Source organism: Anser anser (assembly GCF_964211835.1).
Source record: "Anser anser genome assembly, chromosome: 3".
Lineage (NCBI taxonomy): Eukaryota > Metazoa > Chordata > Aves > Anseriformes > Anatidae > Anser > Anser anser.
Genome location: NC_139722.1, coordinates 100295594 through 100311885, shown reverse-complemented (window position 1 = coordinate 100311885; position 16292 = coordinate 100295594). Strand labels below are relative to the sequence as shown.

General features: G+C 35.6%; 1 protein-coding gene across 5 annotated transcripts in view; it reads right to left on the bottom strand.

Moving 5' to 3' along the window:
- The window catches only part of EPRS1 (glutamyl-prolyl-tRNA synthetase 1), a 39398-nt gene that overhangs the window by 1594 nt on the left and 21512 nt on the right, over positions 1-16292 (bottom strand). For 2 of the 5 annotated variants that reach the window (XM_083829643.1, XM_083829645.1), the window contains exons 17-32: positions 15738-15855; positions 15267-15644; positions 14214-14438; positions 13263-13511; positions 12234-12464; positions 11650-11915; positions 10234-10285; positions 9223-9432; positions 9022-9094; positions 8398-8477; positions 7951-8052; positions 7147-7302; positions 6831-7028; positions 6296-6469; positions 3555-3715; positions 2265-2343 (exon numbers count right to left, since the gene is read on the bottom strand). In XM_083829643.1, coding sequence (XP_083685769.1) covers positions 2265-2343; positions 3555-3715; positions 6296-6469; positions 6831-7028; positions 7147-7302; positions 7951-8052; positions 8398-8477; positions 9022-9094; positions 9223-9432; positions 10234-10285; positions 11650-11915; positions 12234-12464; positions 13263-13511; positions 14214-14438; positions 15267-15644; positions 15738-15855 — 2752 coding nt within the window. The remainder of the gene's footprint in view (positions 1-2264; positions 2344-3554; positions 3716-6295; positions 6470-6830; positions 7029-7146; positions 7303-7950; positions 8053-8397; positions 8478-9021; positions 9095-9222; positions 9433-10233; positions 10286-11649; positions 11916-12233; positions 12465-13262; positions 13512-14213; positions 14439-15266; positions 15645-15737; positions 15856-16292) is intronic. The other 3 variants (XM_083829644.1, XM_083829646.1, XM_083829642.1) reach the window with 2 other exon arrangements.

Sequence of the window (16292 nt, the reverse complement as noted above, 5' to 3'; positions counted from 1 at the left end):
ATTTGCCTTGAACTGGAGCACACCTTTATTAAGCTTCACTTTATAGCTTCACTTTCTTGAAGTGAAGAAAGGAACCATTACGACTCTAATTTTGCTCACATTAATCTTTTGCTAGTTAAAGTTTAAATACACATGCAGTTATTCTTACAGCTCGAGCTACACTTTGCATGCAGCTTAAAAGAACACAGAAGCGGCCCATATTTTTAAAGAGTTAATAGCCTACATTTCAATTATAGTCAGCAGAAAACAGTAACAGGAATTAAGCAGGAGTACTTCTGCTTACAAATTTTCTTCTTAAACCACAGCCAGTGCTAACAGTATAATTTGAAAAAATTACAGAATACACGTGGCATAAAATATCCTCCATACAACATATAATGGTAGACAAAGTCATAAAATGACAAACTTCAGTTTTCTCAACTTAGAAATGTAAAAATATTTGTTCATATTTCCAAGTTTATATATTAAACTATATTCAAGTTCTAATATAATATAAATAGTAAAATTCTCTTGGAAATCTCTAGAATCTAGCTGTACATGAAACTGAGTATTGGATATTGAAGACCAGGCATTTTACACATTGGCAGACAGTATCATTTGAGAATTCTGCAGTAGTAGGAGAAAAAAGGGTATACCTACAGCATTCATGAAAATTAAAAGGTAACAATTTATGAACATGTACAAATATGCAATTAACTCCACATTGTATTCTTCCTCTTGGAATGAACTTGATTCTCCATTTCCGCTGATTTTTACATAAAAGCTTATTTTTTCCTCGACTGTTTCTTTGCCTTGAAGACTAGTATAGTTTAAAGGGGTGCTTATTTTGGAAGCATATCTTGAAGTCACATGTAGTATTATTCAGAGAACAGCAGTACTATTTGAACACCTATATGGAGTAGAATTATTTGTTAAGCAAAGACTAAAGATTTTTACGTTAAAATCTACCACCAGAATCATGAGATGCTTTAGAGAGAGCTGCTCTAAGGAAACAATACTTTGCAGTCAGCAGGAAGAACCCCAAACCATTTCAAAAGAGAGTATTTTATGCTTTTATTTAGTTTTGTAAAGGAAGATAAGACAATACTGCTACTTCAGCACCTCTGTACAAGAACATCTAAAATATCCACATCCTCAACCTCATAAGCATGCTAAATCAGTCTCACCTCTGATGTTCACAATCATTCCTTCAAAACTAGCTATAAATCGGATTCAAGTGCAATAGAAGCGAGAAATGAGTGTGATCAAAAGCCAAGGCTAACTTGTAAAACTGTTTTTGAAATCAACAAGAGTAACTGAGTTCTTGACACTCTAGCACTTTCCATCAGAAATTCTGAAGTTTTCAGAGTAGACCTAATTGGTATACAAAAAAAAACCCACTGATCTCTCTATAAAATGCACAGTCTTAATGATTGATACTGAGGATTCTACTACTTCAATACATTCGTCTAAATATATGAAGAATTTCACAGGCTGAGAGCCAGTGACAGAATTTCAGGGTTAATGGGAGTGGATCTCTGAAAAAGAATAAGAGGCTCAAATCTCTGGTGAAGATTTAATCACTCACCTAAGTTTTAAATGCTTTGCCAGAACTTAAGTTTTTCACAGGTCTCTAGTATGTCTATAAAGATAGATCAGATGAACTCAATCATCCACCATTATGGGTTATTCTTACTATCAACCCAAGGAGGGTTCTGATTCCCAGCAATTCTCAGTGAACTCAATGGCTTCTACTCAGGTCATAAAGGCAAATCTTCTCTGACGTAAGTAGCATGTACTTTAGACTCTAACTTGGACGCTATCACAAGATTTGACAAGTGTTTTTCACTGTTTTTATTAGCACAATGACAGTAGCTTATCTTAATCTGAATAAAATATTTACATTAATCTCTTTGAAAAGCACCTTCTAATAAAAATACAACACTTTAAATGTAAATTATCAAACTGCAGCAACATAATTCACTTCAAGGCACTGTCACCTCTTACATAGCACTAGAATTTTATATCATATTTAATACATACAGTATTTCAGCAGAAGAAGAAATAAATAAATTAGCTTGGAAAAGCTGACTTTTCTTTGTGCAGCTATACAGGTGATGCTTCATCTGCTTGTTAGGGGAGAGTTCCGTAACAACTACAACAGTACGTATATATGGATGGATGTATACACAGTCTTTGAAACTTTTAGCCTCTGATTATCTGTAAGGGACAGGAAGTGTGTGAAGGCACTTAGAAGGATTTTGGAATGAAGTAAATTCCCTTACCTTTCCTGAATCAAGCTCTTTTTGAAAATCTTCCATATTATTGGCTACCACCATATGACTTTTTAGGTCCTCAGAAGCTCTAAAAAAAAAAAAAAAGAGGGAAAAAAATCAGTCAGGGTAGGCTTATACACATAACCTTACTGGCCAACTGAACCAAGTTTTCAGAGTTAGCCAAAACAAAAATTACAAGAGAAGCTATATATTAATTTGAATCTTCCTAATCAGATTATGTTTTTCCACCATTCTGTCCTCAAAGAGATAACATTTTGATTAATTGCTAATGGGCGGTGCAGATAGCTGCATATTTTACTGTGTTAATTCACAATTGTGCACATCATTTCACCATTGACCAACTGTAGACAGAAACAGATAAATACTACAGGCAACTGTGTTTTGTTTTGTTTTTTAAATTACGTTCTAAATCTGAACAACAGAATGCTTTTTAACTAGGTAAACATATTCTGCCTGTAAACAAACTGATCACCATGGAAGGAAGTACATTCCAGCAGTCAAACTCATCTGCCATGGTGCTTGATCAGCCAGTTAGATCTTTCTAAGTGTGCTTGGGAACAAGAATTTGCAGTAACAGACATGCAGGGGATTTGGGATATGCAATAACTAAGGGTGACAGAACACTGGAACAGGCTGCCCAGAGGGGTTGTGCAGTCTCCTTCTCTGGAGACATTCAAAATCCGCTTGGATGCGTTCCTGTGTAAGCTAATTTAGGTGTTCCTGCTCTGGCAGAGAGATTGGACTAGATGATCTTTCAAGGTCCCTTCCAATCTCTAACATCCCGTGATTTTGTGTGAAACAACAGTTTGAAAAGCATTTGATTTCTTATGAGAAAACAATTGTATGAAAGTCAAGAGGACATAGGGTCTTACCATACACTTCTGAAAATCGATCTTCAACTACTGAAGCTTCTTTGACAACTTTGTATCTTTCAAAATTCCCTACCAAAGCATCTTTTGGAAATGAATCCCATACAATACCATCCAATTAACTATTTATGATATATACTTTTTTTTTTTTAATTAATACTTTACAAGAATTCACAAAAGTATTTTTAAAGTCAGTTCACAACCTTTAACGTTGCGTTTCACAAGCACTTAAGGAAAGTTCTGTCAATATATGTGAACAAGTTCTGGAGGCAGAATATAAAATATCACAAACAGAAAGATAGGCCAAACCTGTCTTTCTGAACAGTCTAACCAATAAATTGAGAAGTTCTTCTGACAGGTAAAGTATACCTGTGATTAGCATAGTCATTTGTTATACCACTCATTTTACCTGTTATATAGGTTAGCGTGGATCTCCTCCAAAATCTGCTTCAGTTTATCTTCTGCCTCATGTTCTGAAAGAGTCAGCTTCTGTCCTGTGTCTCTTCTGACAGCTACAAACTGTTGGCTTTTCATGTCTCGTGGTCCCACTTCAACCCTGACTGGAACACCCTTAATGAAAAAAAAGTGAGAAGTTATAATGAGTGATTCTCAGATGAGTTAATATTCTCCTTTCTTTTGTTTTCTGAAGCACAGTCCTAACATACATTATTTTAAAAACTTGAGTTTCTTTGAAAGAAATCAGCACATATTCCAGCGCTTTTATTAATTTCTGTCTTTCCCATCCACACTCTCTTCACTTGTGCATCATACCTTGCTCCAGTCTTGTTTCACTTTCAAATGTATGAATAAGAAATAGCAGAAGTTTTGTTAAACATAGATTTAATATCAGTGTTAATGGTGTGGAATATTTCACTACAAACAGATAGCTTTACATAAAGCTTTTATGCTTCATAAACTTCAGTGGTAAGAACCATGTAATTTCTCATCTCCCTTAAACAGGCAGACAAAAAGTTCCCATTTTACTAGTTAGTTAAGAGTCTACTGAGTTCAATTTATTTTCCTCTACATCCGGATGTCATGTGTGTCATAAGCTGCACATATTTTTTCAGTGGAAAGGGAAAGAGGGCATGGGAGAGTGAGTACATGAGCATGTGTTGTGTTTTATTTGGTGCGGACATTTTGGTGCTGCCCAGAGATAGTACAAGGAGCAGTAGGCAAAAACTGAAATACAGGAGGTTCCACCTGAATATGAGGAAAAACTTCTTTACTGTGAGGGTAGCAGAGCACTAGAACAGGTTGCCCAGAGAGGTTGTGGAGTATCTTGCTCTGGAAATATTGAAAACCCACCTGGACACGAACCTGTGCAACATGCACTAGGTGGCCCTGCTTGAGCAGGGGGGGTGGACTAGATGATCGATCGCCAGAGGGCCCTTCCAACCTCAATCAGTCTGTGATTCCCCACACCCCATATTCTTCATGCCATGAATTAATACATTAAAATCCATCTCAGGGATGCAATATCTACTCCTCCTGCAAAGCTACATAAAAAGCTGTTCAAAGTTATTCCTAACAACTTAAAAATTTTAATTTATGGTATATTACCAAAAAAAAGGTTACCATTATTAAAACTCAGCAAAATATATTTCGCATTTCCATCCCATTTTCTAACTGTAACAATTTTCCAGTGAAAGAAAGATTCCTAACGGCCACACAGGAAAACTACCTAAGAAAGAGCAATTGAACTACAGCCAGACACTATAAAACAACTAGCAATAACTTGTCTGTCTTTGGAGGTAGCGTGAGAAATCTGCTAAGCTGAGAAACAGATAAGGTAAAATACTTTCAAGTTCATTCTTGTACTTATTACTCTAGTATCCTTGTATGTTTTACCCTATTAACTTCCTTATCAGTACTCAGTAAAATGAGTTCACTTTGTCTGCAATTACTTTGAAGATGCAGTTTATGTATTCTACTTGTTCTTAACGTGTCAGAATTTAAGACAAGAAGATAAAATACGTTTTTTGAGGGGGAAACATACAGGTTGAAATTCAGAAGGAGTGAGGGGCACCAGATAACTTGGAATTAGTGAAATAGCACATAAGCCATTTGTGAAGTCATAGCTGCAGGAGCCCTGAACAATGCTGGACTACTACCAGGGCAATAAAGTTTTTCTCTTTGTAAGCTGAATACCCAAAGTGCTTGTCTACCACCAAAGCTCTATGAAAACCGGCATTCATGCTGAGAATACTAATTTATTTTTTTTAATTAGGTCTCTTATTTCTCAACATGATTCTAAATGAAGGTTTTACGTATGTATTTTGATGACATCTAGCTACAATTCAAATATAAGGAGACGTATAAATAGCTTATGCTGAATACTTTAGTAGATTTTATAAAAAGCATCAAGTTTGCCCCCTGCTGCACCTCCTTGGTAAACCTTTTTTTTTTTTTTAAAAAAAAAAAAAGCCTCATAACATGGGTTCTTGGTATTAGAGCTTCATTTTTTAAAATGTTAAGAGGTTAGACAAAGAAAGAGAACTTGGAAACAACGGGAAATTTTGACTACTCAGGGAGCTTCTGTCATCATTTTACAATGAAGATAAACATATTAATTTCAAATTCCAAACAAAAATATGATCCTGTAACATCACTCACTACATTGTTCAATTTCTACTTATAGTTTCGCTCCGTTCTGCTATTTTTGTTTTACAAAAGCCTCTTATAGTTGATGAAACAGAGCTGTTTCTTTCAACTACTATACAAAGAGCAACATAATAGTGTTTTTTTAAATCAACAAAATTGCTCCCTTCTTCATCAGCGCTATACAGGTTTATCTCCTCTGTTCCACTGTGTGCAAAGAACACACTGTTGTGACCCTGGAGACACTTTGTATTTATACAAATTTTTAAACATGCAGTTGATTTGTAGTAATAACGCCATTTTCTAAGTACATAAGGTGAAGACTTGAAAGTTCAAAAATTGCTAATGACATGTTTATCCTAGCAAATAGCAAGTCTCAGAAAACACCTTTCCTTCATATATTAATAAAGAGAAATCCCAATAGAGGTGATCACTGATTATGAGGCAGTAATTGTCCATTTAGAGAAAACATCCACCTTCAGAATAAAAGACACACATACATGCCCCACATTTCAGCTTTGAAACACCTTCTAGAAAAAAAAAAAGTACCTTAAGTTCCCAATGATTAAACTTCCAACCAGGTGAATAGTTGTCTCTTAGATCAGCACGTACACGGATATTAACACTAAGCAGCCTTTTACGATATTCATTACATTTCTTCAATAAAGCCTCTTTGTCGTCTTCAGAAAGGGAATTTGTGATACCACAGGGAATAATTACAACCTGCAATATAATATGACAGTTATTTCACATTATAGTAAACTTAGCTCATAGTTATTATATAAGCTTAAAAAATTATTGTGGCCCACTAATTTATTTCACTATCTTAGAAGTAAAAAATATTTCCCTTTTCCTCGAAATTATATAGATAAAATTATTTTATATGGATGGACTATTAAAGGGAGCTTGTCCACCACAAACACCCTAATGATTTGTATCAAATTTATACCGTGCATTCTGTAATTAGACAGCTCCTATCCTGTGTTAAACTCTTTGGTGCCTGATAGGAAAAGCTCAGGAATTCGAAGACAGGTAAGGAAAAGAAAGGGTATTTTAAGTCATATTATGGACAATTTTTACACACCTGAACGCAAGCTACTCGAGGTGGGAGCACCAATCCCATGTTATCTCCATGAATCATTGTCATTACACCAATAGTTCGAGTTGTAATGCCCCAGGAATTCTGATATGCAAACTGTTTTTCTCCTGGTTTCTTGGGATCTTCAAATACAATTTCAAACATCTTTGAGAAGTTTTGTCCTAGGTGATGTGACGTTGCTCCCTGAAATAGTGACACACAGAAAATTCTGCTCAATTGAAAGTTAAGTCTCACTAGTATTAGTTTAAGGCTTCCATCTTACTGTATTTACTGGAAAAAAAATCTTCTAATAGATAAATACCTGGATAGCTCTTCCACTTGCAGATATAAATGCTTCTACAGTTGTCGTATAATCACCCCCAGCAAACTTCTCCTTTTCTGTCTTCTTTCCTTTCACAACAGGTATTGCTAGAAGATCTTCATACACTTGAGCATACAGATCAAGTATCTGCATCACCTATGATGAACATGCTATTTTAAGAATTATTCAGTATTATGTATTTCATAAAACATGAAATTATTTATAACCAAAGTATTAGCATCTAAAACCTTAAAAACAAACAACATTTTCCCCAAAACTGTGATAAAAAAAGATTTCTTCAACTGCTTTGCATTTTGCTTCATTTTCTATGAATGAAATAGCAACAAATACAAACCATGACAGATAAGAAGAGTCATGGCAAAAATGTCAGTCCAATGGTTATATTGACTTCTATTTTCCAACTAAGGTTTGAATGTCTGCTATATAAATAAGGATATACCATGATATTTAATGAAGCATCTGTTTCTGGGCAAAGTACTGAAGTTGTATTTCTTACAACTAGCAAGTTAACTCGTTATTTAGACTTTCAAGGAAAATTAGAATCCTCTATGAAGGTCACACTCTTCCAACTTGTCATATTGTTTGAAATGACTGAAGCCTTACACACAGGTTACTTCTTAGAGAAAGCAGCTGCTAGCACACTTGACATTTTTCATGAGTGCTCCCAAAAAGAGCTATACCAATTTCCACCAGGTCCTAACTAAAAAGATTTGTTTGTGTTGCCATGGAGTAAGAGAAGATAACTTTCTGAAAGCAAAAGCGCCAGTGCATGTGCTTTTTTACCTCCTCTGCTGCTTCTTCGTATGTTGCAAATGCCGTGTGGCCCTCTTGCCAAAGGAACTCACGAGTGCGAAGGAAAGGTTGGGGATGCTTGAATTCCCAACGCTATAAACAAGACATAAGAGGAAACAAAATTGTATGCCATGATTAGCACTAAAGTGTCAAATTATTTATTTAAAATAGTGTTTATAAATACGTTGCCACTTAAAAGTTCAAAAAATCTGAATAAAGCTAAAAAAAGTCAACTATTTACAGATTTGTACTTAATATCAATATACCTTAGTAACGTAGATTTTATCAAGTGAGAAAAACAGATCACAAACCATGTTTATACTTCTGCCATGAAATATGTGCCGTGATTAGTATCATCATGCCACGTCCACCTAAAATAATTGCCATACACTGCACTTATGATAGAACAGTTCAGTCAGAAATTATGTACTGACATACCACAACATTGCACCACTGATTAAGCTTGATTGGAAGATCCCTGTGTGACTGCACCCACTTTGCATATGCAGGATACATGACTGTGAAAAGAAAGCAGTTTGGGTTCTCTGCACAATACAGCCACTTCATGCCAAAAATTTTTCTTTGATACATGTAAGCTTAACATTCTCTGCTGTGAGAATTACACTTTTATTTATAGTTCTCTTTAAAACATATTTTTTGTCTTAACACATTTTCACTGAAAAGAACTTTAATTTTATCCTGTCTCTCTAGAAAACAGCTTGCTTGATGTTGTTTTTATGCAGGATGTGGATCAAAGTACAATCAATCCAAACCTTAGTATATAAAATATTTAATTAAAAAAAATTCAAAGTCAATTAATTTTCAGGATATTAATGAAAAAGTTCCTGGAATGTAAATTTCCGAGAGAAGTCCACTGAAGGGAACTAATAGTGCTAGTGACATTTGCTGCAGACAGCAGTAAATTTTAGGAAATATTGTAAGGAGTTATAGTAAAACATTCTAAAAGATGGGTTTCCACTTTTCAAAAGGGACTTTATTTATCAGCTTCACTACATCAGTAACTGTTTTCTTTACAGCCAAACTGAATGACAAGAAGTCTACCTGTTTCACTTGTGGGACGTACAGCAATTGGTTCAGCCAGATCTGTTTTCCCAGATCTTGTGACCCACGCAACCTAAAGGAAAAAAAATAATTAAAAATCAAATAAAACAAGTTTGAAGAAAATTTCCTTTCATAGTCAGCTGCAGATTAAGTGGTTGGGTTTTCTTTGTACTAAGATTAAAATAATGTTTTGAAGTGTACCTCAGGGGCAAAATCAGCAATATGAGTCTTCTCTTTCTCTAGTGCAGCCTGGGATACAAACATGGGAAAGTAACAGTTCTCCACGCCAAGTTTCTTGATCTCTGCATCAAAGAAGTTCTTGATAGATTCCCAAATGGCATAAGCCCAAGGACGAAGAACGTAGCAGCCACTCACATCATAGTATTCTATCATCTCTGATTTTGTGATCACCTTTCAAAAAGAGTTAGATACTGATGTTTCAATTTCATACAGAAAAAAACACTCGATAATTCAAGCCTATAGCATGCAACTCAAGTCTCCTATTTAAAAATATTTCAGCTCAAAATTTAGCAAAGATATGTGTTGAGATTGCTTTTGTTACCTGTAAGAGAAAGTTAAGCAGGAACATTAAGTTCTATAATAGATCCAAATACCGTAAACACTTAGCTAAAATTGAATTTCATGAATCCACAGTAAGAGACAGTAGCTAATTTCCATGAACCAACAAACTGCTTTCGCAAGAACTTTCTCTAGCTCACATCAGAAGACTTTTATTCCTTTGAGCTTATGCAAAAATCGTAGTAGTAGCAAGAGATAATTTATAACACTGATATCTTTTTACAATCTTTCTTACGTAACCTAGTCATCTCTTTTCTGCCCTTGTGTTACAACAAACTCCTTCAGTATCAACAGATCATAACTTTTGTTATACATCATCTTGAGATGAAATAAATCTTCCAAGCCTGTGAAATTCCTATCACTTCACTGACGTTTTGTACACTTAATGAAGGAGGAATTCACGCACACGAATTATGAAAACACAAACACACTCATACTTTTTACAGCCTACTTTAATTTATTCAGCTCTTCAGTCTAGGCACTTTTATTTGAGACTATGATAACAACATAAGAGCAAGTACTTCAATACATATTTGAAAAAATAGAAATAGAAGATAATATATTAAATCAATATCCACTTTGGCTTTATAAGAGAATGAAATAATTCTTTAATTAAAACTGGTGTGCGCTTACCTGAGAGAACCAGTCCGCAAGATTTTCTTCTTTCTTAGCTTCTAGACCCAGCCTATGGTATTAGAAAGAACCAGATTTGTGCCATTGAGCATTTAGCAGTGAAATTTAACTTAATCTTTCTTCCCCCCCCCCTCCCCCCCCCCCCAACTTTGGTTGGGGTGGGAGGACAGGGCGTGAGGGTAGACTTTAAGGGGGGAGGGAAGGAGGGAACAGAATATTTTAGTTTTATTACATAATGCCAACTTTTCTTCTTTTTTTTTTTTTTCTTCTTTTTCCTCCTGACAGTTCTATATGAATTTGCTGGTATGAATTGCTAGTAGTTCTCACTGAGATAACGAGTATTTTTAAGAACAGCTCAGCTTCTTTTCCAGTGTTTGAACCCTTCTAATTCTCACTCAAGGTTGTATCAAGGAACCTCATAATGATTCACCAAAAAAACCAAGCACCACCAATAGGAACATAAGACTAACCAGACATACACACAATCTGTTTGTATTTTTAAAAATTTCTTACCCATCCTATGGCTACAGTTTCAATAAACAGATGCAACTTGAGTTATCAAATTAAACATATCAGTCACTCTAAGACAGAAAACTGAAATCTTTAAAAAAAAATCTTTAAAAAAATCTTTAAAAAGAAATCTTTAAAAAAATAAAATAAAAAATAAAGATAACTAGTAAATCTCCAAGATCCTAAAGAAGGCTAAAGTCCCTCAATTTTAACCAGATTCAAATGACAATAGACAAAAGTAAAGCTTCCATATATCTGTAAGCAGAGATGTTTTTTTAAGGGTGAAAAATACATTTCTCCAGAATAATTTTTATACAAAATAACCACATCTCCAACATGTAATCTATATATCTGAAACGGGAAACAAATAGAGTTGCATGATATTTGCTGTGAAAAGATCTCTACACTTTCAGCATGGGGGCAGGAGAAGGGATGCACCGCAATCATCACTGGAGAGTTCCATATGCAATAGGAGTGCCAAGCTCTGGGTTGGGCTTACATACTTCTCATGGTACTCACAGCATATATTTTGGAAACCTTGGTAAAATAAAACAAGCACAAGACTTTTTTCCCCCCTATGGTTTATATTGAGCCAAACATGGCAGCGCATTTGCAGAAGCAAATAATGAAACACAACAAATTCCCAATGACAGCTGAGCCACAATAAAAGACTATGTGCATTGCCTTATGCTTTCTACAGGCTAAGCAGGAATTCTCCTCACTAGGATGATGAGGTACAACAGGCACTAAAAACTTCAGTCACTTGCTTTTGCTTGATCCCAAATATAAAAATTAATAATTATTTCGTAATTGTTCATGCTTTCAAGAAACCTGTAAATATCTAAAATCTGAATAGAGGTAAACAGTTATGGTTCTTAGCAAATAGATTAAAGATCATATCTTTACCTGGTTTGTTTCTTAGGGCCTTGACCTTCTCCTGATCCACTTGAGGAGAGATCACTACCACTCTGTCCTTGCAAAGGCTCTTTTTTCGGTCCATCATTTTGCTTCTGTTGCTTACTCTGCTTTTCTGACTTGTTCTCTTTCTCTTTCTTCTTCTTGTCTTTGTCATCAGCAGCACCAGCAGAAACTGGTTTATAGTCAACTCCTGCAACAGACTTGTACTGGGCCTTCAGCTGAAGAAGTTCCTTAACAGCTGCATCTATCTTTTCCTTGAAGGACAAAAAAAGAAATTCATACAGAAACCACAGAAGTAAATGCTTTATCAAAAAAGCAAAACAGATCTATGCATTACGGACATCCACAGTGTTGGGGGAAAACCTCTGCAAAAGTTGATACTTAAATGTTTTAACATTTTAAGGACCATATCTGACAGGAACAATTTAAAAAGCACATTTCAGATCTCTGAATTCAAATGTTGCCTATTCTGAATGCACATTTCTAATTCCTATAATCACACTGATTTGGAATAGATTTTCACATTTAAATAAGCATATAAAAATGTAGTATTACAGCATTTTATTTTATACCTTTTCTGCTTTTTCTGCTTTCAATTTCCTAACTTCATCTCCTTGAAGAGCTACTTTGTTAAACAGCGCTTTAGCTTCAGGTGTGTCAGGACCATTCTGTGCTGTATTTGATGCTTGGGGCAAAGCACCTTGAGCTGCTGGCGGATGTCCGGGCTTGTAGTCCTGTCCAGTCTTCTCCTTATAGTCAGCTTTTAGAGAAAGAAGGAGTTTTACTGCTTCATCTATTTCATCCTATAGGGAGGATAAATAGCAAGATGTACTAGTGAGAATTAAAGACTGAACTGACAAGAAGCATTGATTTTTAAGCTAAGAAAATAAAATTTCCATCTAGCAATCAACAGAGGGCTTCATAGTTAAGGAAAGACTCAAGTATTAGCACCGTGTTGCCCCTAAGCATCAGAAGTGTGTTTAAGCATTATCACATTGTATGAGAATGTTCCCCCTACCCCACCAGGCCAGCTACAACCAATAATTGCAGCAGAATTTACACTGAAAAACACAATAAACTGTTTTAGAAAAGGACTTGAAAACAATCCACAAGACAAAACAATTCTACAGCATAGAAATATAGAGGGGGAAACAGCAGCAGCCCCTGAAAACGCATAGGTTTGTCTCCTGCTCCTTTCCACAGCTCTCACTGAATGTGCTAAGTTTTGGTAAGTCTTGCTATTGTTGTAGCATGCTAGATACTTTTATCTTCATCTGTTACAAACACAGCAAGAAGTAAAATATATTAAAAATTCTGCAGGATTGACATTTGCCATGCTTGTCTATTCATCTAGATGTCAGAGGTAAGTTTGACTTTTTACATCAATAGAATTTAGAATTTATGTCTTGATGTTGAGAAAGTATTCAGTATCAGAGTGAACTTGTGTGATATTACCAGACCATGCAAGTTTGATAGCTAAGCTCTGACCAGGATATAAGGGAGTTTATTACACCGTTTGATCATTACTTGGTGAAATATTTCCCCCCAGCGGCAAAACGTGGTAAGAATTGCAACTGATTACTCTCTATTTACTGTTATACCTTGGAAGCTTTCTCTGCTTTCAGTCTGCGTACCACTTCACCTTGTTCAGCTACATTATCATAAAGTGCTTTGCCATCCACTAAGCTACAGGGTCCCAAGTTACTGCAGCATACAGAAGATGGAAGTGTAGCAGAAGACACACAAGGAGGAGCTGTAGGTGGATTTCCAGGCTTGTACTCTTGACCTGTCTTTTGTTTATATTCTGCTTTTAAATTTAGAAGAATTTTCACAGCCTCATCTACTTGTTCCTGAAGCAAGAAAGGAAAAAAAGCAGTTGCAGATAAAGAGAGAAACAACATAGATACAACACAATAGCTAAAATAACATAACCTTTACTAGAGTGGGCACTAACGTAGCTGTTGTAATACAACTTCCAGAGGTAACATGTTAGTAGCAATTGTCATTACCGAGTTCTGCAGTAAAACTTTTTAGCCAGAATACCTATGAGCTGTTACTTACAGGATTTAAACAGGCAGTATATATGTAAGGGCTGATTTCAGTGCCATGAAAGCTCCCCATTTAAGCAGCTTAGTTCCATGCAGCTATAGCAGTACATAGCTCTGTGCACAGGAGAATGGGAGCAAATTCTCAGACTCTGAACAAAGAATGGGTTCCCTTGACACATCAAATTACCACCAAATTCATAATTGCTGTTCTAGCCTTCAACTTACAGACCTTTTTTCAAGTTGCTGCCTATATTCTCCTTCACTTAGCTTGTACTATGAAAAAAACAAAAACCAAAAAAGTGTTTATTTTTTTCAGGCTCTCCATGCACTACCACTGAACTTGTGAAGTCAGCTATATCAGCTGAAGAGAATTCAGGAAAGCATTTTATGGAATTTTAAAGTATTTGCTTAGATTTTGTTCCCCAAGTTCCACAAAACCTGTCATTACGTTTTAATCTAAACTGAAAATATTGTTCCACTCAGAAGTATTCACTGCTATTACACCTTTGAAGCTTTCTCTGATTTAAGTTTGCGGACCACTTCGCCTTGTTCAGCTACTTTGCTGTACAGAGATTTGCTGTCTACTGGACATGGAAGAGTAGGAACAGGAGAAGACTGAGCAGGGACAAAGACCACAGGTGGGCTTCCGGGTTTGTACTCCTGGCCTGTCTGTTGTTTATATTCTGCCTTAAGGGATAAAAGGACTTCCACGGCAGCACCTATCTGATCCTGAAAGAAAGAAAAGGGCAGAAAGAGGGAGAAAAAGACGTAGAGACATGAGACTGAAGTGTACATGAAACTCTTTTATGAAAAGACCTGCAGATTATGTACACCTATTCCATTTTCTTAAGTATTTAGTAGAGTTGTTTCACCTATTATTCTCCTAATACAACAAAGTATCTGCAGTTAAGGAATATACAATTCTATCTATCTTGTATAAAATTATAACAATAAAGTTTAGATCTTCCCATTGATTTAGATTTTATGGTGCCACCAAGACACTATTATGAACAGTATTTAACCACCAGGCACAAAGTGTATTACTTCCCGTCTTTTTTTTGGCTCTGCATTAGAAAGAATGAACACACCTACTAGTAGCTACGTTTCTTATGCTCAGATCCAGCCAGAAAGATGTCTTGAAGATATCGCTTCTATTTGGATCTTTACTTTTCTCTTCTTTTTTAAAAGAATCTCTAAACAGCAACAAATCAATCCTATGAAGTCACATAATTTGACTATATTTAATAAAATAAATAAATAAAAACTGCAGGACATTTTTACCCCAAGGACCAGATTCAGATAATTAATCAACTCATGCATTGGGATAAATGCTTCAGAACTAAGAAATGTTTGTTAATATCAATAAAAATGCAAGTAAATTCCTAGCATTTTGTCATATTTCTAACTAAAAGATGAATATTGGAAAACGCAAGTCTTGATAGAACACAGCTCAGTCTGAATGATCAGTCTGAAAACATTGAATCAACCTATTCACCTCCACAGGCAGAGGACAATGGGCTATGCAAACACCAAAAAAAAAATAAAATAATCATCCACCTTAGGTGCTTTCTCAGCTTTCAGTTTTCGGACAACTTCTCCTTGCTCTGCTACTTTATCATACAGAGCTTTGCTGTCCAGGGTACCAGAGGTCTCAAGCTTTGAAGACACACACTGTTCATTTACAGACACTGGAGGACTTCCAGGCTTGTACTCCTGGCCTGTCTTCTCTTTGTATTCTGCTTTCAAGGCCAGCAACTGTTTCACAGCTTTATCGATATCTTCCTTTGCTGCCTTCTTAGCTTTCAAGTCACGAACTATATCACCCTGTGCAGACACCCTGTTGTAAATAACCAGATGGTCTTCAGATGCAGTACAAGTTGGAGTAGAGGTACCACCACCAAGTGGAGCAGACTTTCCTTTTGCAACTGAACTAGCCTTTAAAAAAGAAAAAAAAAAAAGCCAAATATTCAGCACGATGACCTTGTACAGTAATACATTTTACAGCACTTTTTAAAAACACAAATTTACCTCTTTCTTCACACTTTCAGCCTTGGTCTTCTCTTTTGACCCAGATGTTGGCATTTCCTTAGTATGTCCATCAGGAATGTAAATCAAAATGCATGGGGCTTCTTTACAGCTATAAGGACTATAAGAAGATTTATTAAAAAAAAAAAAAACAAGAAATACAAGATAACACATAAAACATTTATTGCAACAAATGTTCTGCTCTTCAAGTTGCTCTTTCACAACTCCATATTTACCTTTGTATACAGTTGTAGTTATTCAAATTTACATAACTGGAGATCTGTATTGATCCCTGTTACGAACAGCAAGCTCTCTTTATATAATAATGCTATCCTGAACTACAGTGTAATTTTAGATGTTTGATAATTTTGTAAAGAACTGTTACAATGAATATTTGTGCACACTAATGAGGCAAATGACTGTTTTAATCTGTAACATTGTTCCCTAATTTGTATACTTAGAATCAGAACAAGGAAACCTGATCTCTACTAAATCCAAGCTAGCTGAGATGCACCAAAAAGTGCCACACACTTGCCTTAGACAGTTGAAGACACAGGA